Genomic DNA, 26,779 nt, shown 5'->3' on the forward strand with positions numbered 1-26,779 from the left:
TCAGACCTTTGGGATTCCACACTTCCTCCACCTTCCAGCAGCTAGGGCTTCTCTCAGGCAGAGTTGGGAAATGGCTGCTGAGAGCTGGAAGGAGGATGGGCAGGGGTGGCCGAGGGAGAGAAGAGAAGAAGGGGAGGGGGGAAGGGCTCCAGTTGCACGGCGGGTCGGCACGAAGCACCACTGGTGCATCCACAGCCAGAGGTTGGCGTTGCAGGTAGGCAACAGCATGGCGAAGAACACGGCTTCCCTGTGGCGCCAGGCGGCACCCTGGTCCTCCACGGCGCGCAGACCGGTGATCACGGGCAGCTGCAGAGAGACCGCAGCCAGCTGGTGAGCAAGTCTCTTCTGGGGAGGCCCACAGCACGCCAGCGGGGGGAAAAGTAGGACGTTAGCACACGGAGGGCCTCTGCTGCCCTTTGGGAGGCCAAAGTGTCTCTGGGCAAGAAGAAAGCAGAGCATCTGAGACCAGGGGCTTGGGGTGGGCCCAGAGGGACCCGGAGGCGGGGCTGCCTGTGTTTTCAGGCCCGGCCGCCTCGCCCCGACCTTGGTGTCCTTCCCGTTGTCCGGAAGAAGCCAGCCCGTCCCAGCTGTGCCGGGGGGAGCCGGGAAAGGTGTGGGGAGAGCAGCCCCAGAGGGAGGGCCCCAGGATGGGGTGACACGCGGGGGCCAGAGAGGGCCTCCAGGGAAGATGTCCCTCCATGCCCACACCCATGCCTGCTGGGGTCTCTTCCTGAGGAGACCTGGACTTGGCGTGAATGCAGACGACCCCTCGCTCAGACCTCTTGGCCTGCTCTCTCTGCATAGACTTCTCCTATCCTCTGCCATCCCCTCTACCTCCTCCTTTTCTCCTCCCCTTCTCCCTTCCCGCATCTCAGGGAGAGAGACAGGGTTGAGGCCGGGCATCAAAATCGGACACGAGCCAAGACGGCTGCGAGGAAGGGGAGGCGAGCCCGACTTCACCTCCAGTGCTAGACGGTAAGATGATTGGAGAGGCTGCGCATCCTCCAGGTGGGTGGCCCCAGCCACCCCAAGACACCATGATTCTGCCTCCACCCTCCAAGTGGATCCTGGACACTCGCCTGTCTTCTCATGACCTCCATCTCCAGTCCATTTAGTTCTTCCAGGCCAATCTCAGCGACCATATCTGCCTCCGGGTTGCTGGGAAGGAAGAAAAGACAGAGACTCAGAGCTTCTAGTGGTCCCAGGCCGGGCCTGCCAGGATGCACAGGAGGGCCATGAAGGCAGGTGGGTAAGGTGGCGGCAGTGTCCAGCTTCTCTGGACAGTGAGCCTGTCGGCTTGCAGTCCTTCCTTTCCCGGGTAGCTGTCCTCTGCCAGCACTGTGACATGCAGACATCGGTTGAGTCTGAGCAAGCACTGAAGGGGAGAGGAAAACCTCACTTTCAGAGCCAAGGGAATTGAGGCCTAGCGAGGTGACCACAGTTCCCAGGGGCACACAGGAAGCGCCGGAGCTCAGGAGAGAACCCTGGCTACTGGGAAACCAGGGTGATCCCAGTCATCCCCTCAGCCTTCGTTTTGATCCATCTGCTAATGACTCCTGGGACTGGGGGGGGGGGTCTCTGGCCCAGAGCTCTGGGGTCAGAGGGGTCTCATGCCTTGAAGAGCCAGTGTGGGCCAGAGGAGCAGAATATGCCAGACCTGCCTGGGTTCAAATCTCAGCTCTAGGATTCCAGTGCAGGAGGAACTATTTCACCAGCTGCTTGTTTAACACACACTTACCACATGCCAGGGACCATCCTCTAAGCACTTGCCAATACCAAGTCATTAAATCGTCATCATGAGCCTTCGAAAGGGGTATCACTATCACTTCATTTTGAAAGAGGAAAACTGAGACGCAAAGGGCAAATACCTTGTGCTCTCAACCACGACACTATCCTTCCACCTAAGACTCCATTAAAGTGACAGCAAAGACAGGAAAATAGTATAAACCCGTAAGAAACAAGATAACGGGAGAGGCAATGAAGAATGAAAGCGCTCAACAAGATTGTGGAATTCAGAAAGTGCCGATAAAGAAACCCAGCAAAGCAGGCCTCTGCTTGGCTCGTGGCTCTTGGAAGCAAATGGGGAGCAGCTGAGCAGGGAGCTCCCTTCCAGGCAGCCCTCCGAGAGGACCCAGACCTGGAGTCTGCAGGGCCGCTAGGGTGGAGGAGGACTGAGGTGGAAAACAGGGGCACTAACTGAAGGTCTGGACATGGAACAGTCACCCACTGCTCTCATCCCATCTGGTAGGCAGCCGGGCACTTACCCTCAAGCCCAAACCTGAACTAAATGAGTGGGAAAGCGGAGGTGATGGTGCCTCAAAGTAGGACCCTCTGAATCGCAGTGCTTAAGGATACCTGGCAGGACCGCCAAAGCAGAACCTGCCATCTGACAGGCCTCACCCAGACTCAGCGTTCTGGGCTGCCTCTTCTATTTGCCTCATTCTTAGAAGGAAATAGACAACTAAGGCTTACCTGTCACCTGAGAAAGACCTGCAGCCCTCCTCTATTCCTTAGAAAATGTTAAAGTGCAAGGTGGAACATCTTCTGTCTAAAGGATTCCAAAGGATTTTCATAAGAACTTTGCCACCATGCTCCATTTGTTGTGATAGGACATTTCTTTTTCTCAAAAGTGCACACAGATTTTTTTGTGTGTGTGATTTTTTTTGTGTGTGTGAACAGTAGTACTTCAGAGCCATAGTATTTTATTTTCTTCTTCCCCCTCCTCTTCTTCTCCTCCTTCTCCTTCTCCTTCTCCTTCTCCTTCTCCTTCTCCTTCTCCTTCTTCTTCTTCCTAAGATACCTCAAAAATAGCATTAAAAGGACAGTGTATGTTAACAAGACTCCAGGACTATAATGGGGAATTAGATAGAGAGTTTTTTCCTAGAACAATTTCCACACTATCCCCTTGATTTTCCTATATCTTGGGATCAGAAGGAGAAAAAGCTTTTTGAGAGAGTTGAAGGCAAAATAAGGATCAGTGACTGGGGTGTGCTTGTTCGTTTGTTTGAGATAACATATTTTAACACATCAATATCATAAGAATTAATTTAACAACATCTGTAAGCTCAATGATAACCTATGATCACCCATCAGATGACAGGTCTAACTGTCCAAAAAGGATTGCCTTTTTACTCTTTTGCTTTTAATGTTAGAAACCCTCTATTTAGAATTATATACACTGTAAAACATCGGATTTTTATTTACATTTGATGGAGATTAGGAAAATCTATGAACTGCAGCAAGTCCCAGCTTCCCTCTGTTAATTATTTCCAAAACTGTTATTTTTATCTTCATGCACTTTTTAAGGCACATTACATTTTTTCCCCCAATGAACAGAACAGTATTATGAATTTTTGGTTCTTTCAGGTTGTGGTTCTCTCAGAGGCAGTAAGAGTTCCATTAACTTTTTTACTCAAAAATAAATAATGAGTAAATAAGTAGAATTGAGAAATTTAACTCTAAATGTCTAAATTTAATTTCCAAATGCAATATAAGGACTCTAGTTTTTAAAGGTGTACTCCCCTGGTCCTAAGAGGTAACGTTAATTAATCCAGAAGTTAATTAAATCCCCCTATAGCACCTCCGCCTCCCACGTCAGTGTCAGGGCATGAACCTGACCTGCTGGAGCATCTTGATTTGAGTTCAGCCTTAGGACACATGAATCCAGTTCAATAGTTCTGGCTTATTTTCATTCCCAGGAGGTCTGTGACCTGGGAGCTCTCTTTCTCTTTATTCATTGGGGATGGAATAATATCAGCATTTATTGTAACATTCCCTAGAACAGTCAGGTCTCGCTCCTCTCAGGTGGGGTTGCCTTTCCCCAGTAACCTTTGCAACAGTAAAACAACCATGTTTCTGCAACTTGCCCTCATCCAAGGTGAATGTAGTTAACAGAATCAGCCACAGAACTACCAGACTCAAGTAGTTTCCTAGAACAGTCAGGTCTCCCTCCTCCCCAAGATGGCTGCCTTTCCACAGTATTTTATGCAACAACGTGGCCACCATTTTCTCTAGAACATTCCTTCAGATGGTGAGTGTAGCTTAAAAGATTCATTACAGAACAATGGAAGTCAGGTGATTTTCTAGAACATCAGTTCTCCCTCCTTTCCAACCCAGTTGCCTTTGCCCGGTAACCTTTCCAACAGTATAGCCACCATGTTTCTACAACTTTCCCTCACCCAAATCAAACGTAGCTGAAAGGATTGGCTACAGAAGGACGGAACTCAGGGACTCATGTGATTCTCTAGAACAGTCAGGTCTTCCTCTTCTCCAAAATGGCTGCCTTTTCCCAGTATCCTTTGCAACAGTATAGCCACCATTTTTTCTAGAACATTCCCTCACTCAAATTGAATGTAGCTTAAAGGATTGGCCACAATATACTCAGATTCAATTGACTGGATTTCCTAATAACCAGGGAGCATATGAATTTCACTTGCCTTACCCTTGTCCCAGCCCTAAGATATAAATATAGATATATTTATATGTATATCTATATTTACATATTTGTATATAGTTATATATAATTATTTTTATATATTTTATGTAGAAATACATAATTATCTATAGAAATAGATATAAAATATATATAGAGAGAAAATATACATATATAGATGTACATATATAAACATAAATATATTTATTCATTTATTAATAAAAGAAAGTGTCATTTCACACACCCTGGACTTTTGTACAGTAAAGTATATATGTACTCCTGAAGCTATGTGTGCTTCAGGCATTCTGGGCTCTAGGTTGAACTGCCAGCCAAATAAGTAATGGCCCTGACCTCTTGCTGGACCTTGCTGTCCTCGTTTGCCTGCCTAGTACACAGGAGCTTCATCCTTCCCCCAAAGTCAACATCTGGCCCTGCTCGACCTACTACCTTCAGACTAGAGCTGGTACTCCCAAACCCAACCCAGCCACCAAGTTTCAAGGGCCCCATACAGTACCACTTTCTTGGACCAGGTTGCAGGCATATTCCAAACTGCAGCAGAGCCAGCAGCCTTTAGATCCAATTTCTGTTGCTTCTGAGAAACACCCAGGGACTGGGAACCCTGCCCCTTCATTTCTAGGGTGAAGAACAGAGGACCCAGGAACAACCATAGAGGCTATACCAAGGCTTCATGGGCACAGAACACACCAGAAAAAGGATAGGATCTCCCAACTTCTTAGGAATCACTCAACACCCATTCACTGATGTCTACCAGCTCATCCCAGGTCTCAGTTTCTTCGTCTATTCAAAATGTAGCAAGTATTTACTGAGTGTCAATATCTGGGCTAGGTTATTAAAAAGCCAGCAATGGCCAAGAGACAAGATGGCAGCAATCAAGAAACTGACCATCTGTGTGTGGAGAGAGAATGGGGGAGGGGCAGAAAATAGTCCACCAGTGTAGATGCAGATCAAGACGTACATGCTCCCAAAATGATAAAAACAGGATAACAGAAGGAAGGGATTACTTCTAGAAAAGTCAGAAACAATATTGAGGCAGAGACCTGAAAAAGAGTCCAGCCATGGAAAGTCTGGGGAAAGAGCATTCCAGGCAGAGGGAATACATTGCACAAAGCCTGTGAAGAAGAAACACTCTTGGGGTGTTATAAGGACAGGCATAAAGGCACAGTGGAGTGGGTCAGCAGGAAGTATATTGAGGAGATGACCTTGTTTGGATCTTGTAGATCATCGCAAGGAGTTTGGATTTTACTCTAAAGGGCAGAAGAAGGCTTTGCAGGGTTAGGAGAGAGAGTTGAGTTGATTGATCTCATAAATTGAGCTTTCTGAATGTTTTGCAATAGACACACTGGTGGCTTGGATGTGGGGCGGGGGGATGTTGGTCACAACCTCCTCCCTCACAGGTTACAAAATGCTCACATCATCAATCCCTTTTCCCCCAACTCGCCTGTCACTCAAACCACAAATATATGTGTAGGCACACCAAGGCACAGACACACACATGTATCACACATACATGCAAACACACATGCATGCATATATGAGTGTCTGCCTAGCCACACCCACACGTTTTCCAACACACATGCACAGGTGCAGACACCCAAGGAAAGGGACATTACAGGGGATCCTCACCTGCTGGGATCACGTGCTCTTAGCTATGCCCTTGGCTTGCAGGAACCAGCTCTTCAGCCATGGACATTTCTATGTCTTCTTTGATGTTAGGGGGTCCTCCTGCCATCATAACCAGTTGTCCACTTGTAAGCTGTGGCCAAGAATGCACAGGGAGCAAGGCACAGAGGAGACACTTGGCAAATCAGCTCTTTGAGGGGTAGGCACTCAAGGAAGATACACCTGGACATGGGGGTGGAGCCAGACTCCCTCTATGGGCTTAAGCCTTGGACCCAGCACCTTCTGTTCCTGCTGTATCTTGCTGGCTGGGTTCGAGGCCTTCTCCCCTGCTACTCTGTAAGCAACTTAGGAGAAGTGACAAGACTCGGAACCTTTGCCTGTGAGAACTGCCCTGGCTCTCGGGTCATCTGATTTGACCCCACTGGGGGGCAAGTAGGCTCCACCCGGCATCATTTCTAGATAGAGGCAGACTAGCACAGGACTCCAGAGTCAGTCAGTGGCCAAAGCAGGGTTAGATCCCATCATGGCTTCTGCAAGGCCAGCTCTGGCTAATAATCCAGGCCACAGCACCCTTAAGAAAACTCCTTCTGCAGAGCATCCCCTGCCTTCCCCAATCCAGAGTTCCCAGACAGGGGACATGGCTTTTCGATGCCCTGGGTCAGCTTGGACAAGAGCCATGAGAACCAAAGGAGGGACGGGCAGGAGAAGAAGGACCTGCCTACGGCCAGCGAAGCCCCAAGTGTCCCCAGCCCTGCCCCCCCGGTCTAAGTTCAAATTCTCCCTCAGTTTCCCTACTGATGAAACCTCTGTGAGGGTCAGGCTTATGTGTCCACTTGGCTAGCCTAAGGCCCCCAGTTATTCCATGTTGTTATCAAGGTGTTGTTATCAAGGCATTTTGTAGCTGTTGTTAATATCTACAATTGGTGGACTTTAAGTAAAGGACATTATGAATCCTTGATAATGTGGGTAGGCCTCTTCCAATCAGTTGAAGGCATTAAGAGCAAAGACCGAGGTTTCCCAGAGAAGAAATTCTGCTCAAGACTGCAGCATCAACCCCTCCCCAAGATTCCAACCTGCTGAACTGCCCTGCAAATTTGGCCTTGCTAGCCCCACAGTGGCATGAGCCAATTTCTTAAAATAAATTTTGCTGTACACACACACATATATATGCACATTTATGTACATACACATACATCCTATTGGTTCCATTTCTCTGGAGAACCCCGACTCATACAAGCACCAAAGGTGAACCCTCAGCTCTTGGGAACAGCCCCAGAGCCCCTGGGGAAGAGGAGGTTATTTGCAAAAGAAAGCAAGCACAGCTGGGACCAGGTGGGAGGGAGAGGAGGAAAGGGGGGAGGGGAAGAGGAAGGGAGGAAGGAAAGGGGCAAAGGAGAGGAAGGGGAGGGGCCGGGCTCGCTTAGAGAGGGTGGCAAGATGTGGGCTGCCCGACCCCCTCCCTGGCCCCACCTGTCCAGCTCTGGGAACAAGCTGTCCGGAGCAGAGCTGACAAAGGCCCTGCCTGCATTCCTGAGGACCCTGGGAGAAGCCCTGTCCAGCTCCAGGAGAGCAGCTGCAATGAAATCCGAGCTTTCTGGAGGGCCACCTCAGGAGCAGAGAAGTGTGCTCTGTGGGACTCGGGAGCCTGGGAAGCAGGAGCCGCACGTCTCTGGCAGGCCAGGGTTGCCAGATTGAACAGATAAAAATCTAGGATGCCAACTGAATTTCAATTTCAAATAAACAACAAATAATTTTTTAGTGTAAGTATGCAGTATTTGGGACTCACATACACTAAAAATTTATCCATGGTTTATCCGACATTCACATTTAACTGGGTACCCTGTATTTTAGCTGGCAACCCTATGCCCTGCCCATCCTCCACATGAGTTCAAGACTTGACCTTGGGCAAGTCTTTGGACCTCAGTCTCCCCATTGGACGATGGATGGAACTTACTGTCCCTTCCCTACAGGGTGGCTGATTGTGAGAGCAGTCAAGTCAGCTGGATAGGTATGGGCATGACCTTGCACTATTGACCTCAGATCAGATTCCCCTCTGACTACCAACTGGCCTTGACCAGTGTGGGGCTTCCTGGGCCCTGGGTCACCGGGTCCAGGTGTATGCAGAAGAACTGACCCCTGATGGCAAAGGACCCCACCACCTAAAGCCAAGCAGAGAGGGTGGGGAGACTTCCTTCCCAATCCCTAGGGCCCCCAGTGCCACCCAGAAACCCTGGTATTTCACCACCTTAGCCTGTCTGCCTCTCTTGAATTGGGTACCAAGGATGGCTGGGCTGTGGGAGACTAAATTTGCTGTGTGACTTTGAACTTGTCCCTTACCATGTCTCTCTAGCATGCTGAACTTTTCTCTCCAACAGCATAATTTCCTTCTGAAATTGCCCCAAACCCTTACTCCAAACACTCCCCAAATCCCCCACTGTCTGGTGTGACAACCTCAGGGGCCCGAAGAGCTAGAGAAGCGTGGGTACAGAGTGATCTTGCAAGTCTTGTGGGGGCCAGGAGGATGGTCCATGGCCAAGTGTGAGTGGAGGGCTGAACAGACCTAAACCCCAGTGGAAGGATCCCAGAGAAGAGAGCCAGGGAGCCCGAGGGTCTTCCCACATGGAGGTTAGACAGATGACTCTGGGAGTGGGGAGGAGGGGTGCAGAGAACATCTGGCTTAGATGTGTGTGTGTATATGTTTGCAGTGTTTTACATAAATGAGATCATACATCTGAGGTACGTGCTGTTCTGAAACTTACTTTTTGAAGTGAACAATGTGCCTTGGGGATCTCCCTTGTCAGAACAAATCTACCTCACGTCATTTGAACACAGTGCGGTATTTTGCTGCACGGCTGCACCCCTGTTTATTCACATGCTCGTGGACATCTGGGGGGTGTCTAGAGCCTTTTGCTTTTATAAACAATGTAGTGGGGAACATTCCTGGACATGCCTCTTTGCACATGTGTCTACATGTTTTTGTGGAGGTGGTGCCTAGAGGTGGAATTGTGGGGTTCTAGAGCACGTGTGCTGACAATTTTGACCAATATTGACAATGTCCCCTCTGAAGAGGCTGCACCAAGGGGGCCGTCACCAAGGGGAAGAAAGTGCTGGTTTCTTCACAGACTTGTCAATAGAGATATTATGAAACTTTCTAAAAGGCATCATTGCGATGGGTGAAACATGATCTCTATCTCATTGTTGTTTTAATTTATATTGCTTTAATTATGAATAAACCTGAGCATTTTTTCATATGTTTATTGATCTTCTGTATTTCTTTCCTCTGAACTGTCTGCTGGAGGGCTTCAATCTTTATTAAAATAGGAGCTGTTTTATTAACAGAAAGGGATGGGGGCGAAAGCTCTCCCTCCCTTCAAGCTAAGCGTCTCCAAAGAAAACATATCATCTTTTTTCCCTGAAGGTGATGGTGAGCTTAGAGCCTTCACTGGGGACCAAACAAACCCAGATAATTGCATGCAAGTTTGTGTTGAAATCTACAGGGCATCCAGCCCCCTCCTCCCCACAGAGCAAGTGTTCACCTCGGGCTGTTGCCTGCCTGTCTGCCTGTCTGCCCTCGTCTGTCTTGTGTCTGTCTGTCTGTCTGCCTGCCTGACCACTTGCCTCCACCAATACCTTCCAACCACTGGCCTCTCCCAGCTGTTCAGATAGCCACGCACTCCTCAGACTCCTGACCGGCTTGAGGTCTCATAGCCATGTCTGCTACCTGCTCCCACTTCCCTTGCAAGCAGAAGAGGGAGGTAGAGGGAACCCAGGCCCGGGGTCAGTACACCTGGGAGTGTCTCCTACCTCTGACACTGGGGCATCTTAAGCAAATTGCTTCCTCTGCTCTGAGGCTCTTTCCCATCTCACATGGAAGATTGGGCTAAAATCTTGTTTCCAATTGTTTCATGGTTTCAGGGAAGTGTGTTAGGGCTATTCCAGCCTCTCTTCACCCAGTGCAGTGCTGTTTTTTTTATCACTTTCTTATGTTGGGGTGCTATGGGAGAGGCCTTTCAAAGCTAGTGGGTGCGATGGTCTGCTGCCCCCCAGCTCTGTTCACAGCACAGTCTCAGGCAGCTAGTCTCAAGCCCCAGTAAGTGAGCCTGATTTTGGCTGCAAACCCAGATCTTCCGAGCATCTGGGAGCTTCCTCTCTACTTGCTAATGAAACTTAGGAACCTGTAAACAATTCTGCTTCCTGCTTCTGGAAGCAGCTGGTACTGAGGTCATCCCTGGAGCCCCAGGGCCCTCCCCAAGACAGAGGGGAAAGGGAAGGGGGACTCACAGAGCCTGGCAGCTGTCCTTCCATTCCTTAAAAAGACAGGAAGGACAGAAAGCAAACGTCAGGGACTATAGCTGGCCCAGGGAAAGAGGGCCACCTCATGAGCAGAGAGAAGGAAATAAGTGGCAGGGCCACCTGGGGAGCCCTTAGAACCCACCCCTCCTGGGGACAGGGCCATCAGCAGGAGGCTACAGGAAGCTCCTCGCTTTCCACATGTGGGCTTCTCTCATCCAGAGTGACCACCTTGAGTCAAGGCTGCTGGGTGCCAGGCACTGGGGCTAGGGACGAGGTCCCCGTCCTCGCGGAGCTCCTGCTCTCGAGGGCACATAGAAACAGATGGGCCAGAAGTCCATGGGTCTGTGGTGACAGTAGCACGGGGTTGTTTTGTGGTGGTCCTGCCCTTAATCCTGCCACCTTCTGCTTCCCTGGGAGTGTGGTGGGTGCTCCCTAGAGCTTTGCCTTCCCAGCGTACTCAGGTTGATAGAAAAGTCTTCCGTGCTTTGAGTGGAAATGCTGGTCACGCCCCCTGAACTCTGGTCCAGTCTGGGAGGGAGCAGCTCCAGCAGAAGTGAGTTAAAGACATTGACACAGCTCCAGATCTGGCTGACAAGCCTACCGGCAGAACCGTGCTGCTGAGATGCTCTGGGTCGCTTCAGATCAGCTACTAAAGTTTCCCCCTGTGAAGAGCAGCTGCCCGGACAAGGCAGGGGGAGCTGCAACCACCTAGTTTAGGGTGATTGTTCCTGGCTGATGGCCTGAGGGATAACTTTGGACTGCCCCACAGGTGGGGCAAGAGCAGGACCAAGAGCGAAGCATGATGACAGGAAACCTGCCCTCTGTCCCCAGACCCCACCCCACCTCGGTGTAGCAGCTGCTGCCCCCGCTGTTCCTTCTTCCTTCCTGTCTCTCCGTTGGCCCATGACTCCCTTCCACACAAAGCTGGCGGTAGATTCTGAAACCCGGAGGGCATAGGCACTTGCCTATTGGTCAGTTGTGCCTCTGGTGCAGGGAACCCTTGTCGTGGGTGGGGAAGGACCTCTCTCCTGATTCCCCAGGGATGGGGTTGGATAAGTTGAGCTTGCAGAGTCCTCGGCTTTGCCTGCCAGGTGATTCCTCATAGAGCACTGCATCTGCTTTCAATTGTCTCCATAACCAATGACTGAAATGTGACGTGTGTGTAAAATTCAAGAGAGTCGGGGGCCAAAGGAAAATGTCCAACAATAACGAAGAGGTGGAAAAAGTTGCTGTAAAGGTGCAGATGCTGAGCGGCTCAAAAACACACGCAGCCGCAGCGCCTCTGATCTGGGGGAAGACACAGAGAGGAGAGCCCTGCGTGAGTGAGAAACAGTCCCGGTAAACTAACGACAAGCTCTCCCATCCACGAAGCCGACCCTCTTCCCAGTATCCCCCATTTTACAGATCGACCATTTGGAGCCCATGGAGAGCCGGGATGTGAGCCAGTTCACTTAGCCAGTTCAGTGGCGGGGCTTAGATGCAAACCCATGTCTTCAGACTGGCCACCCAGGGTCTTTGTGGGAACAGGAGGAGGTCTGAGGGAGGAAATGGTTCAAGGGAGTTCCAGCAAACATCCTCTAGCCCCTGACCCACTCTGCCCTGCCCTTCACTCTTGGAAGATGGGGCCAGCAGTCTGGCTGCTCTCGGCCACCCCTCCCACCATGGCTTCTCATTTACTGGCTGTGTGGCCCTAGGCAATGTGACTTGCTGATCCCACCTGAAAACGATGGGGAAGGGGCCATGGAATGTGAGGCACTCAGCTCCTAGCAGAGTTCGAGCTTGAAGCTGGAGCTGTGGGATTTGCACACCGTTCTCAAGACCATCCTGCTTGTTCGTTTCAAAGGATGAACTGTCCACTGCTGGCAGAGCTGGTGGCCCTCGAGCTTGGGCCCCGGCTTCAGTTCTATCAGTGACCTATCTCTGCATCCTCCTGGGCCTTCGGCTACTCCCCTCACGAGGGTGACTCTCTTCAGCCCAGAAACATTGCCACATCTTTCTCAGCTCTAGGATAGCAGTTCCATGAGGGCAGAGACCTTGTGGGCTTCGCTCACCTCTCTCTGTCGCCCCTGCACTTAGTGCACTGCCTGACTCGTGGTAGGAACTCATCAACTGTTGAACAAAAATGACCTGAATGGTAAACTAACAAACAAACATAAAAAATCCCAACTGTCCTCCCATGGTGTTCGTCTCCCTCATGCCACTGTCCTCCCATGGGGTTTGGTCTCACTCATGCTAATGTCCTTTCTCAACTCCTGGAAAGTGTTGCCCCCACCACAGACTCTGTCTCCACTCTCTTACCTCCCAGATATTCCTCTCCTCATTCGAGTCTGGCTTACTACTCAACTGAAAGTGCCCCAGGCCAAGGTCACCAATGACCTCCTAGCATCTCGATCCAATGGACCCACCTCACTCATCTTACTTGATTTCCTGGATGCATTTCATATCATTGTCTCGTCTCTTCTGCTAGAAACCCTCTCCTCCCCCGCTTTCCAGCACTCTATACTCCAGTGGGTTCCCCCTGCCTGTCTGTCATCTCTCGTGGCCCATTGGGCCCATACCCAGACTTCATTTAGCATCTTTGTGGTAACACAAATGACTCTGCTATCTGATGCTTCACCCTAGTCCTCCCTCTTTAGTCCCCCTCAGACACGCTCCACACCACATACTCAACATCCTCCCCGCAGCCTACTCTTCCTCCAGGGGAAGTGAACCTATTCTACCTTCGTGGAGAATGGTCCCACCATCTAACCCACTGTCTGAGCCCCCAAAGCTGGGAGTCATGTGGGACTCTTCCCAATCCCCTCCCAACCCAGTCAGTGACTATGCATGGTTCTGTTCCTTCTGCGATGGTTAATCTTTTGTGTCAACTTGACTGGACTACAGGGTGCCCCGATATTTAGCTAAACATGATTTCTAGATGTGTCTGTGATGGTGCTCTGGGTGATATCAACATCTGAATTGGTGAACTGAGTAATGCACATGGCCTTCCCCAATGTAAGTGGGCATCATACAACCCATTAAGGGCTATGAATAGAACCAAAGGCAGAAGAAGGGGAAATTTGCTTCCTCTGCCCCTCTCTCTGACTACTTCAGCTGGTACATTGATCTTCCCCTGCCTTTGAACTGGAACTCACACCACTGGCTTTCCTGGGACTCCAGCTAGCAGAGGGCATATTGTGGGACTTCCCAGGCTCCATAATTGCAATTGCCTGAGGCGATTCCTTACAATACATCAATCTCTTTCTATATCTATCTCTATATCTATATAGAGATAGATATCTATAGAGATATATATTTATATCTCTATATCTATCAATATACCTCATATGGGTTCTGTGTCTGGAGAACCCTCATACAACCTCTTAAACATGTAATTCAGTGCTTGAAGAAACATCTTCTCCGTGGTTTACTTCTGTCCGTCTCCTCTCTCACCAACCTAGCCAATCCCATCACCATCTCTTGCCTGGATGACTGCCATAGCCTCCTACCTTATCTCTTTGATCGTGTTGAGCCCGTTCTCCATACAGCAGGCAGAGAGATTGTTGCCAATATAATAGGCGTGGTCATGGCCTCTTGCTCCCACTATCATTAAAGACTACAATACTGAGTGTGGCTTGGGGAGTCCTACATGGACTGACTTCCCTCTACCTTTTGCAGTCTCATCTGGCACAAGTCTTTCCCCTTCTGCTACCCTGGCTTCTCCTGTTGCCTTAAAAACATGATGGCCTTGCTGGCCTCCAGGTCTCTTCACATGTTCTCCCTCTGCCTGGTTTAATTGTCTTCTATTCTTTTTGCCTGACTGATTCCTACTCATCCTTCAAGCTTTAGGTTGGATATGGCTTCTTCAGGAAGGCTTTCTCTGGCAGCCCCCGGCTCCCACCTAGCAGAAAGTTCCACATGCTCTGTGGCTATGGCTTGCCTCATGCCTCCCCGACCAAGCTAGGCCCAGAGCTCCAAACAGGTAGGGCCCTTCCGGAGCCCCATGGCCTGGGTGGAAGTAGGGACACCCCCAGGTTGGGGGACACAGTGCTCTGCCAGCACCCCTCCCTCTATGCCCGGTCAGCCCCAGGACTCTGGGATGCTGGCATCAGCCAGCCCACCCACTGTGCTTCTGTGATTAAGTGTAACCAGCCTGATATGAACGTTACCCAGCCTCTATAGCCTCTATTTTTATAGCACATAAAGCCCGGTGAAACTGAATCCATTACACAGTTTGAGCTCTTCAGAGAAATTGTTGAAAGCCACTGTTACTGGAGCTGCTAGGCTTGTGATTCATGAAAACAACATGTTTTGTCTATTAAAAAAATTTGAGAGGGCACAAATATTTTGTCTATGCTTCAGGCTTTGGGTTCTCCCATCACTCTCCACAGAGAGACCCTGGGAAAACCATTCTGAAGCCCACTTCGCCTCTCCCAACCCCACCTGCCCTGTGGGGGCCTTCAGCAGCTGTCCCAGGCCCATCCATCTGTGGCAAGTAAGAATCTGCTCTGGGGCACGGTTTGAGAATGGCAAGGTGCCCCTGTCTTTGTCAGCATCTCAGAGAAGTCATGATGTCCACCCCCAAGCTTTTCCAGAGTGTGTATGATGTGCTCAGGGTTGGGAGAAGGGGCAACAAAGACTCCCCCTGCCATGAATAGAGTGGTATGGGCTGAACTGTGTCCCCCCTCCACAAGTTCATATGTTGAAATACTGACCTCCAGTACCTCAGAATGCGATTACATTGAGAGGTAGGGTCTTTAAAGAGGTAATTAAGGTTAATGAGGTCAATAGGGTGGTCCCTGATCCAATATGACTGGTATCCTTATAAGAAGAGGAGATTAAGATACAGACATGTACACGGGGAAGACCCCATGAAAACACAGGGAGAAGACGGCCATCTACAAGCCAAGGAGAGAGGCCTCAGGAGAAACCAACCCTGCTGACACCTTGATCTCAGACTTCCAGCCTCTAGAAATGGGAAACAATACACTTCTGTCATTTAAGCCATCCAGTCTGCAGGCCTTTGTGCTGAGTTCTGGGGAAGAAGTGGCGAGAAAAAAAAAGTTATACATGGTCTCTGCCCTTGCGGAATTAACAGTTGGGCAGGAAGCGGCGGGGGGTGTGCTGGGAGGATGAACAGTCAACAAGAAAACAAAGCAAAGTGATCTCCAAAGGAGACCAGCCATGCCATATGAGTGGCCTGCGCTGGGACAATCTGGACAGACTGGGGTTCACATGATGAGGCCGGCAATTCTTCCCTGGGAGGCCTTGGTCGAATGGCATGCCTTTCGGGCCTTGCTTCCCTCAGATGTCACGGGTTTATTGGGAGGATCATCTCAGTTAATGCATCTACAGGGCCTGGCGTACACTAAGTGCTCAATAAATTCTGGCTTTGATCATTTCCAAGCACAGCTCGTGGCTCCTCTCCACTGCCCTTCAGTCCCTTCATTCTGTGAGATCTCAAGCCAACTGCTGTAAGGGTGTGGCCATGGTACAGGATGGGGTCTGGGGGAAGGGTGAAAAGAGGGGTCCCACCTTCCCAAGACCTCATGTATTAGCTCCCTTGCATGGACTAGGCTGGGACCCTAAGCAGCTGCCTAGAGTGCTAGTTTCTAACAAAAAGAGCCTAAAGTTCAAAACCTATGTTCATAACATGATCCCATCTGTGTGCGCTGGAGTCTGCCTGAAGAGTCTTCATTTGACTTTCCAGCATCTCCAGAAGCTTGGCATCACTCAATAAGCCAGCTCGGGATAAGAATAGAACCTAAGGCCTCTGGCTGTCATTCTTGGCATTGAGCCTCCACGTTCAATCCTTGAAAGAGGCCCTGAATTTCACTGCCATTGTCTCATCACTGCCATGACTTTTCCTATTAAAGGGTGGATTACTTTCATTACTGGGGATGGGCACAACTTTCACCAACAACTTCCCATGGCCATACCTCACTCCACCGCAACAGCTGGGAGTGCTCGGGGCTAAGACCACACTTCCTCCAAGGGGAGGCTAAGGCATCATCGCCCTCTGGACAGTCTTGTACTCCTGCCATCCTCAGAATTCAGGAAGCTGAGCCAGGGCAAAACCTGAGTATTATGTCCCCCCTATGTAGGGCACAGAGAAATTTCTCCTTTCCACCCCTCCCCCAGCGCTGAAACCAAGCAGGACATCTTTTCTAGTAAAGGACACCTCTATTAGTAACCAGGGATCAGGTGACAGGGAACTTGTTAACATGATTTGTGACAGACCTTACTAACCTCATCCCAGCGGGATGGGTCAGCAGATCATCTTACACGTATGGGTCAAACTTTAGGAACCAGGACTTCTCTGCTTCCTGCTTCTAAACTGGTTTGGGCTGTTTCCTTATCTACAGCCTGACTTTCGGAAAAACAAGTTTGGCCCACAACCATCCATGCCCCATGGAAGTTTGAGAGTCAGCAGGGATCCAAGATGGGTGAGGACAGAACACAAATGAATACCATTTGCTCTTTATTATTATTCATTATCTTCTGGTACAGAAAGAGACAAACTTAACAGCTAAACCCAACAATTACAAAAAGAGAGAGAGAGAAAGAAATCAGAAGTACGTTTGTTTGTTGCCCCCAGGCTCCAGTGAAATCCTGACATATTACTGAATGTACAGATTTCCCAGCTGACATGGGTCAACACATGAATTACGAGCACAGTTTAAAGTGGTACCAAAATTAATCCATTTCACAGTAATCTTGTCTATAAGCTCAGTTGCACATATCAGGGTTTCCACTGTCACAAATTCACGACCACAGAGTGAAAGAGCAGGTGTGTTCAGGCCTGGGAAAGTGGCATCCGTAAGGGGAGACAGATTGGGAGGCATAAGCAGCTGTGGGATTTGTCCCAATCTTGAATATCTGTGTTAATACTTGGGCTGGGGGCGGGCGAAGGGCAGGCACTGGGCAACGGTCACATAGCTCAGTACAGTGGGACAACTGTTGAGGCACTGAGCCCGAGGGGGTGTGCTGCGCTGTTAGGATATCTTTGTCAGGAAAATTCTTGCTCCAGAGAGACTCACCGCCCACAGCCTGTGAAAGGAAAAGCTCGATATGTTTGAATATTTGGGGGCGAATGATGGGAGCGGCCGGTCTTATAGCGAAACATCTGCTTTACAGACTATTTAGCAAGATATACAGTTATATTACTTTAAATTGCAGTTTAGTTCACAAACTATTTTATTCATAGAGCAAATAAAGGAGGAGAATGAAAAGCCGCCATACCCAACATTCCCACAGTAGACAGAGAACCAGAGTTCATCCTGTACACGAAGAGCCCGACAAATGAGAACTGCCGAAGGCACGGTGAAGGGATCCGTACTATCTTGAGCCTTTTATTTGAAAAAGGTACTCGTTTTAAACTAGATCCCTCTTACACATATGACCCTGAAAACGACCTGAAGGGAAGAATATCTTGAATATTTCTACGGAGTGAGAATCGCAGATACCACAAATTATCTTAAGTTGTGATTTTCTCTAAGTTTTGAATTAGTGGGCTTCGAATTAATGGGCTTTTACCATAGTTGCAGGCAGTCTGATTCAAGTACTTTTAAATTAGCTAATTATACTGATTAGAATGAGTAGAGTTCAGTGGGGAGGATGTGCTTGTTTCTGAATCGGCGCAATCCTGAGATGGGGCTGCGTTCTTGTCAGCTCTCCATCTCAGCCTTGAACGTGAGGGCACACGCATGACACAAAGCACACACACGCACACTCCTAGAAACAGACAGTGTAGGTAAGAGTTTCTCTTAATAATCTCCCTCTCTCCCTCCCCCCACCCCGACAAAGGAACAATCTAGAGGCAGTGTTGTTTTCAGTTCTTCTTGTGGGATGCCATTTGGTTGTGAAAAGATCAACCCCCCAGCCAGAGAAGAACCATGTGGCTCTAACTCCTTAGCAAAAAGATGCTTTCCTGACCCGGATCCGTCATCTTCAAGCTACCAAAAACACAGAGTCCAACAAATTGGGCAGATTCCTATTTTCCGAAGCACCCTAAGGAACTCACACTAGTGGCAGTGGGATTCGCAAGTAGACGAGGAGGGCCCTGGCCTCCGGGTCAGACGGCGCAGTGTTCCGTGTCCGTCAGCCAGGGCACGTCACAGCTGTGCAGGGCTGCACACACTGGGCACCTGCGCACTCCACTTCCTGTTGTGCTTTTGTTTTGAAAACCCCCGGGTGATGGGGAGTAGCAGGGGAGGGACAAGATTGTGATGCTTGTTTGGAAAAGTCTTTAAAAGATTTTGGTTGAAAACATGTGACAGTCACATTCCAAGGAATTTGTCAAAGGCTTTTCTGTTTTCTTTTAAGTGAAAATTATCTAAATAACCAGCCCTGCCATTCCCAAAGTCAACAGTCACACATCTTTCCACCAAAAATAAAAATAAAAAACAAAAAGGCCCAGGAGTGCTCAGATTTCCTTCAGCTGCTGATACCCACAGAACAGAAGCCAAGGCTGGGGGCACTGCTCCAAAAGGGCGTGTGAGGGGGGGGGTCCCACAGTGGGGAGGCCCACAAGATAGAGCTGCTTCATCTTCATCCAAAACCTTTTGTGAAGGAGGGCAGAAGGCGGCAACTCTGGCGGGCTTGCTCCAACAGCTAATCTTGGCTTTCCTGACTCAGGGTCCTGTCCTCAGGCTGCCTAGCCCTGGGAGGTGACATTCCTCCCTTCAGACCGGAACCCTCCTGGTACAAATATAGCCACACGCCGGCTATTGTTTCAGATAAGCATGTGAGAAAAGGCAACGTTCACACGTGTATACACACACACACACACACACGCAAAGTCCAAAAACAATGAAAATGTGGCTACCGCAGATGAAGCGTTGTATCAAATCAACAACCATACAAAGACAGAGTTTGAAAAGATATGTACAGGGCATTCGTAAAAGCCAAATGTGCACCGCGAGGAGTTATGACCATGGTGTACTGTACAATCTTTTTTTCTATGATATACTGCGAAAAACGTCCCAGAGACCACGGTGGCAACCCCACGTGGAAGAACGCTGCAAAGCACCTGGACCGGAGAGCTCGGCGCCTGCAGGATGCAGGCCGCCCTCCAACGGGCCGGGCTCCTGCATCCCACCCGCTCCCACCTCCAGCCAGCTGCAAACAGCAAGCAGCTCAGCAGGGAGGGGCTCGACGGGGGCCAAAGGGAGCAGGCAGTCCCGGGCAACCTCCCTCTGGCTCTGGTGAGTGGGGCCCACGCCTGGCTCTCTCCCGTGCTCCCGGGTCACACGCAGGCACGGCCCCCGAGGAAAGGCTGGGATGGCAGGGACCGGCCCCGGAGCCTCAGGCTGCCCCGGGTCCTCCAGCATGGCTGAATAGGATGGACCCCAGCATCCCTCATGGACAAAGCAGGGGCTTTCTAGGCCCCAAATGCCTTCGTGAGAAAGGGCAGGAGTGCGGTGCTGGAGGCCCAGAGGGAGGAAAAGAGGAAGGAAGGAAAGGTGGAATGCCACCTGGTCAGCACCTCTGGCATCAGGGAGCTCTCGCGGAAGGGAAGCAGGGGTGCGGAACGGTCCAACTCGCAGGAGACTGACTCCCCAGGTTGAGACTCGACTTCAGAGTCCTACAAAGGCCTCCACTAGAACTGGTCCCTTATAACCTACATATTTCTAGAAGAACCTTCCTAAGGGCAAACTGCACTGGCTTCCCGGTGTCTCAAGCACTACACAGGCATTAGCTCAGTCAGCCTCCAGGAGGCCTGTGAGGTAGGGGTAAGGATGGAAAACCCCGGCCACAGGGTTGTGTTGTCCAAGCTGGTGGCCTCGCTGGGGTAAGAACACTAAGCCTCCTCGTTTGAAGCGTGTTCCTGGGTGAGTGCCCAGGACTGGAGGGGCCTCCAGAAGTCATCTGTGGCCTCTAGGCAGGGCCGCATTCAAAGAACGAGGCCTGAGGCCTGCCTTGGAGAGCGGTTTAGACAGAGAGAAGCTTGTCTTCTCAGTGGGTTTTAAACTGCTGTAGTTGCCAATAGACCCTGGCTGTGCACTCTTTGGGGCCCCACAAAAATTTGCTACATTTTTTAAAGCACCACAGAGGAAAAACGGTTTGGTGCTGAGGCCAGGAGGATGAAGATGGAAGGGTAGGGAGGCAGTGTTGACAGTGTCTCTTGCGCGGTCACTGACAGTTAAAGGGCGGGTCACCTCTGCCCCGCTGCGGCCCGAAGCCTCACTGAAATGGAGAGGTGGGCAGCTCCTGGGCCACAGAAAGGGGTTACTAACAGTGGACCAGCATCTGCTAATGACAGAGCAAATCATTGATGGGCCGTCAACCCCAGGTCACGAGCTTCCCCATCTCCCCCACAGAGAAATTTCTAAAAAGGGACACTTTTGGATCTTCTCCCCAGGTGGGCCCCATCATTAAGAAGAAATCAGCCATCTGAAATTCAAGTTCATCTCAACACACCCACTCACGAAAAGGGCAGTAGCCTAAAAGTTCACAGCCAGAGAGCACAGTGCCGAGGAAGCCCAGTTTGTGGGTTTAGTCATCCTACGGGCCAACCTCACAAGGAGAAAACTTCAGCTCTCTGCCCTAGCCTGGACCCCGCCCGTTCAAAGGCCATGGGCTCCACAGGCAGGGTCAGCAGCGTCCGTTTTCCCGAGGCTCTGATAGGGCTCGTGCCAATGGGTAGCGGCTTTAGCACAGCTGGTACACGTGCCTGGAGAGCCAGGGTCTAGGGGAGGCCAAGCACAGTAGGATCAGAGCTGCCCTCCAGATGGCAACGTCCCCAGTCTGAAGGAGGCAGCTCTGTCGGCCAGGCCCTGTCCTTCACGCACCCCGTCATCCTTCCAGGTGACTCCAGACACTCCCTTGAACCTGGTCGGGAGTGTGGGGTGAGTGTCGGGGGAGGGGAGTGTCACAGATGACCTGCGTGACTGATTTCCCTTGAACCCCTATGAGCGGCCCAGGTGATATCGTTTTGTTTTATTGTGTCTCGTTGCGTTATTACTCTTTTCGTTTCTGTTCTGTCCTTGTCCTTGCCAAACGTGAGCAAGGACAGAAAGCACAGGGCTAGTGAGGGAAAAGGGCGCTGAAGGGCTGGCTTCTCTCCCTCATCTCTGTGGCGAGGCTTCAGACAAACAGGTCTTTGGCCAGCTGCGTGGCCCCCGGGCCCGAGCCTGTGGACGTTCTGGCCACAATCAATTCAACAGGGTGATTCCTTTGGCATAAGAGAAGCCAGTCCCTGACAGGAGGACAGGATGGCAGGGGCGTGAGGGCTTCTGGAGGAGCTGGGCTCTCTGGCCTGCGGCTCTCCTCAGAGGTGATATATATGCTTATGATCCCTACCCCCTCCACCTGTCTTTGACAACCGACTTCCTACAAATCCACGGATAGGAAATTATTTGGCAACAAGGAGGCTAAGGCTGTTTTGTGGTGGCACAGTCTTAAAAAAGTTAAAAAGAAAACAGGAGGCCCCTGAACGAGACTTTCACACTGGACAGGACACGAGTCCTACTACTTGTCTGAGTCAGGGTTGGCGGCCACTATCTCCTCATACTTTGGGGGCGGGTCACTGTAAGAGACGCTCGCTTCCTCGCTGCTGCTCTCCTGGGGAGCAGTCACCTCCTCATAGGACGGGGGAGGGGTGGCACTGGACAGCCTGGAGAGGGACAGCTCGGGAAGGTAGAGGGTGCTCTCGAGGCGGACCGTGGTTCTACCCCCGCGACTAGGCCCCAGCACCATCTGCGGGGGGCTCCCTGCCTCCCGGTGCCCAGAGGCCTCCCCCTGGCTGTGCACGGTGCCCCGGTAGACCATGACCCGGGGCAGGCTGTGCCCCGCGCGACTCGCTAAGTACCGGTTCTGAGCATATGAGGGGTGATGACGGGTGGCCTTCTGCAGCTGACACCGCCAGATGATGAACAAGGCAATGACGATCAGCAACGCCACCCCCAGAAGGGGCACCACCACGTACATGGCATCTGAGCTCTGCGCAGGGTCTCGGACTGAATAGACTGCATTCGGGTACCCTTTCCAGAACTCCATCTGCAAACGAAGGAGGAAGGCGGCTGACACTTACACGTAAGCGCTCGGATCCCAGATGGAGCTCAGAGCCCTTCAGCAGGTCTGGGTTTACGTTCAGCGGGGTCTGCGGCTGCCCCCCCCCAGCCCTGTCTCACTAGCCTCTGAGAGCCATCAAAGAGGCTGTGGAATGCCCCGAGGACAAAGGACACCACTCACAAGTCAGGAGCCCCCCAGAGTCAGGCAGATGGGACTCTAAGGACAGGTGATCTGTTCTTCTGTGGTCCCAGTGGCCCTGGCCTGGACTCGGCTGGATTCCCTTCATTGCTTCCAATTCGTCTGAGATCCCCAGGGCCCACTCTGCTTAATCCTGAGGCTATATCTGTGCTCCCGGCACCCAGCCCCAGGGTGGTACATGCCGTTTTCTCCTTGTCCTCAAACACCTCCTTGACCTCCTCGTAGCTGCAGATCTCCTCCATGCACTCCCGCTCGATGGTCCCCTGGCGCAGCTCCTCCAGGAATTCATTGGCACGAGGGAACCGTTTCAGGACCGAATGGGCATTCTTGGCCTCCAGAAACACTGAGGAGAGAGTCACACTGAGGTCTGGAATGGGGAGGGGCCCAGAGGCTCCTGCCGACCAGATTCAGCCCAGGCACAGAGGCACCATTACGGAGGGAAGCAAGACAGAGCCAGCAGGCAGGACACCACCCCAGACACGTAAAAGGGATGGAAGGGCTGACTTTCTGTGACGCCACAGTGTATCTGCCTAGAATACCATGGACCCGACAAGACTCTGGAGGAGAATGGGGCCCTTCTGAGAGTGAAGTGCATGTTGCATGGGAACCATGGACATGACAGATTTTGAGTGTTTCGGTGAAAAAGTACCTAGTATCTTCTGCCTTGCCTCAAAAAGAGACAATCAGGGCCCTTATCATAAGAATGTATTCCCCTTTGAGGCTGACGCTGTAGCCAACACCAAAGAGCCCCAGAAGACGCTGCCAGGGTGGTGTCCCTCCACCTGAATGGACACCTGTGCCGTCAGGTGGCCTGGCATCGATAGTCTTGCCCCAGACAGTCTGGTACAAACCCAGGCTGCGGTAGATCGGAAGGCTGGATGCATGTGAACCGGAGAACGCCTCTGGGAAGCGGGGTAGCAGGGTCTAGATGGAGAATCTAGGCTTTTGGAGACTGGGCACAGATGCATCCATCAGAAATGTCATGGAGTGGGAACCGTACCTACTTATTCTCATGGGGAACCCCAGCTCCAGCTGAGCCGACTGGCACCCCCATGAGCCTGAGCTGAGACTTTAGAGGATGAAAGAAGAGGTGACATCTGCTCCTGGTACTCCCCTCGAGGTGGGACTTCCTAGTCCTCCTGTCAAGCAGCCCCTCTTGGTGCCCAGGCAGGCACCCCTCCCCAGGCTCCATGGCCTGCCATATTAGTTTCTCTCAGAGTGGCCTGGGGAGCTGCGCATCTCCAAGGGAGCACGTGCTCCAGAAGGGAGCCAAAGAGTTGAGAGGGTAAAGATGTGAGCCAGCCAACTGGACAGGGGCCACAGGAAAACCCCCAGGGAGAGGAAAGCTGGAAAGGACTTGATAGTTAGACTTGCCCCTTTCCCATGAGCCCCTAGGCATGGCTCTTCTCCCCGCCAGCCTGGGCCCGGAAAAACTCACCTGCCATGGCGCTCCCTCAGATCCAGTGTCTCACTTCCCTGGCAAAGGAGAAAAGCAGAGTCATGGTGAAATCACACCCCGAAACCTACAGGGCACCCTCCTGGTCCTGGGATGTGACTCCCACCCACACTGGCCGGGTCAAAGGGCAAAGCAGCGCCCCATGGAGCACATCATCCTCTGCGCAGCCACTTACAGCCCTGCCGCTCTCATCCTTTTCCAAGAACACACTCAGAGTCTAGACCTAAGGGTTGAGGGTTTCTTTTCAAAAAAGAAAAACTCCTACAGGCTGAGGTTCCACCTTCCTCACTCTCCTCGATGAATCTCTGCACTTTTGAGCTGGAAAAGACCTCAGAGACAAGGGGCAACAACAACCATCTCCAAAGTCATGGCCCAAGCCCAGATGACCCGCTGTGTTCGTCTTCCACAGACAGGGTGGCAAGGATCTCCTGAAACAGACTCATCTCTCTTCTCTTTGCATTAAACAACACGGCAGCAACGTACACTCCCACTCATGCACATATTCCAGAGCACTGGCCAAGCCGTCCACATCTGGGAGCAATCACCCCACTGCTCCCCTCCCAAGCAGAAGCTCTGGTTTTATGACTAACTGGATGTAAGACACAGGAACGGTGTAACCCTTTTTGCCTAGGCTACCAGGAAGTTCAGTATTAACATTAACCGTGAAGGACAGGCGCCCTGGAAGCCCAGCTGTTAAACACTTATGCGTTCTCCCCTGTGACACAGTATCCACTTTTCTACTTATGCTTTCAATCTTATGTATATTTAAACTATACCCTCTAATCCTTTTGGCAAACAGGTAGAATAGTAATCATAAATAAAATTAAAACTCAAGGAAAACTAGCAAACGTAACATCTGTCTATGGAAACACTGTGTTAAGGGAGCCTTTCTCTTTTGCACCCCACAACTATCCCACCCGAAACTATCAGCGTGGGAATTTGTCAACAGATGGGCCTGCCATTGTGAGAAAAGTTGACCCCAAGTGTTTGTTTATGAGAGAGAAGATGTAATATTATCTCAAAATCCTGCTTCAATTATGGATCTCTGAGGTTCCCCTAAGGCCAATGCCAGTCACGTGTCTAGGGGGTGGGTGTGGCATGCCTGACAGCAAGGTTTTTGATTGAAGAAAAATGGAGCTGTTGTGTCAGGGTTTGAAAAGAATGAGCAAAGGCTTTAATAATAAGTGATGACAGAAAAATACATGTGTCATTGCTTATCAATGAGAACTGCATTTAGATTTTTTCTGTGGAGAAATTACGTAACAGCTTCCCTATAGCTATGTCTTATCCCAAACACACCCGACTGTGGTGCATGCACACCCACACGTATCATAGGCCAGACTGTGTTATCCTGACACCTGCATAAGTCATTAGTTCATTTTTAAGCTTCAGACATGCCAGGAACTCCTCCAAACAGCTCCCAGGCATGGCCCACTCCATTAACAATTCTGTGGCCATCCTCACTACTGCTGCTGCCCTAAGGCCTCCTCCCCCTCCTTCCCCAAAATGTAGCGCCTGCTTCTTCCCCTATAAATACACCATCAATAGGCCGTTACTATGGCAACAGTGAGGAAGCGCGAGGGCTCCACGACAGAGAATACTGCTGCAGTCACGCATGTATATGTCCCTCCTGCCCCTGGTGGATACTGTAAGGCTGAGTGGAGGCCGGAGGAATTTTTAACCCACTCCCCACAGGAACACAGCTGAATCCTGACGGCCTGGAAAGGAAGGAAGGCAGGGACTGGCCACCACAAAGACCTTCCTTAACCCCCACCCCCACCCCCGCCAGGCTGCAGCTGACCCGTCCCACCACTCTAGGACATCACTCCCAAAGTCCCTCGCATGGGGACTGGCAGCCATCTGAGCATCTAGTGTCCCAAGACGTGGCCTCAGAAACGTTTCTCCAAATCCCAGCCCTTTTCATTTCCCTCACTCAGAACTGATCACTAGGAAAGGCTTCTGTGATCTCCAAATCTCATGACTCATCAACCCACCCGATGACACGGTACTCCCAAATTACGCTCCAACTCAAACTCTGGGCCCTCCTCGTCCCCCTTCCACTCATGCCAGCCCTGAAAGTGCCCGTGCTCGCCCACCGTCGCCCGCCACCAGTGCCCGCCACCAGAGCCCTGCCCAAGAACTCCTGCTTCTGGCCCAGTAACTGGGTCTGCTGGTGAACCCCCAGCGCCCTGGCCCGACCGGGCCTCCAGATCCTCCCCCAACAGGGCCCAGCGCCCAGCTCAGTGGCCCTGGACGCGGCACCGTGCCCTCGGGGCTGGGGCGCCCAACCCCAGCGGCCTCACCGTTCTCCGGGCCCAGGAGGCGGCAGCCCTGTTTGCGCACGCAGCCCGCCACCTCGCTGCTGCGCCTCTTCCAGCAGGGCCCCTGTCCCCGCCCACCTGCTCCCCGTCGGCCAAGCCCCCCGGCCCGGCCCAGCCGTCTCCTCCCACCCTCCCTCCCCGCCCCGCTGCCCTCCCACCGCCCCGGGCGCCCCGTGGCTCAGCCCGGCCAGGGCCGAAATGCGCCTGGAGCTCCCGCCCCTCGCAGCCGGACGCCCAGGCCCTACCCATACCTCGGTACCCCCCTGGCCCTGCTCTCCTCTGGGGGCTCCGCCGCTGCCCGCCCCCCACACCCCGCCGCGCCAGGTCTGGCCTCGCGCCCCGCGCCTTGCGCGCCACCCTCGAGCGCCACGACCACCGCGCCCCGGGCGCCAGGCCGCGATCGTCGCGCCGCACCGCGCGCCGGGCCGAGGAGAGTAGAAGGAG

At 51.6% G+C, this 26,779-nt stretch overlaps 2 protein-coding genes across 3 annotated transcripts; both read right to left on the reverse strand.

Moving 5' to 3' along the window:
* FATE1 (fetal and adult testis expressed 1) lies at window positions 1-22,221 on the reverse strand. The gene is made up of 3 exons (XM_060138660.1): window positions 22,158-22,221; window positions 1,080-1,158; window positions 1-306 (listed from the first exon to the last, which is right to left on the reverse strand). The coding sequence occupies exons 2-3, from the start codon at window positions 1,140-1,142 to the stop codon at window positions 1-3; spliced, it is 369 nt and encodes a 122-aa protein (XP_059994643.1). The 5' UTR covers window positions 1,143-1,158; window positions 22,158-22,221.
* Window positions 16,814-26,405, reverse strand: PRRG3 (proline rich and Gla domain 3). 2 transcript variants are annotated; one of them, XM_060138384.1, is made up of 4 exons: window positions 26,318-26,405; window positions 23,997-24,034; window positions 22,741-22,901; window positions 16,814-22,345 (listed from the first exon to the last, which is right to left on the reverse strand). In XM_060138384.1, exons 2-4 carry the CDS (start codon window positions 24,001-24,003, stop codon window positions 21,818-21,820), a joined length of 696 nt encoding a protein of 231 aa, XP_059994367.1. In that variant the 5' UTR covers window positions 24,004-24,034; window positions 26,318-26,405; the 3' UTR covers window positions 16,814-21,817. The 2 variants fall into 2 exon arrangements, with proteins under 2 accessions (XP_059994367.1, XP_059994368.1); XM_060138385.1 differs by lacking the exon at window positions 26,318-26,405 and adding an exon at window positions 24,190-24,670.
* Between the last annotated feature and the right edge of the window lie 374 nt (window positions 26,406-26,779).

Source organism: Lagenorhynchus albirostris, chromosome X, assembly GCF_949774975.1.
Source record: "Lagenorhynchus albirostris chromosome X, mLagAlb1.1, whole genome shotgun sequence".
Lineage (NCBI taxonomy): Eukaryota > Metazoa > Chordata > Mammalia > Artiodactyla > Delphinidae > Lagenorhynchus > Lagenorhynchus albirostris.

What these genes read in the sequence shown, in the direction of transcription:
- FATE1 (XM_060138660.1), bottom strand. Translation starts at nt 1,142, where the DNA reads ATGGTCGCTGAGATTGGCCTGGAAGAACTAAATGGACTGGAGATGGAG. An exon ending in TGGAGGTCATGAGAAGACAG is followed by an intron (nt 307 to 1,079) that starts GCGAGTGTCCAG and finishes GTCTCTCTGCAG; the next exon opens with CTGCCCGTGATCACCGGTCT.
- PRRG3 (XM_060138384.1), bottom strand. An exon ending in TTGAGGACAAGGAGAAAACG is followed by an intron (nt 22,346 to 22,740) that starts GCATGTACCACC and finishes CTTCGTTTGCAG; the next exon opens with ATGGAGTTCTGGAAAGGGTA.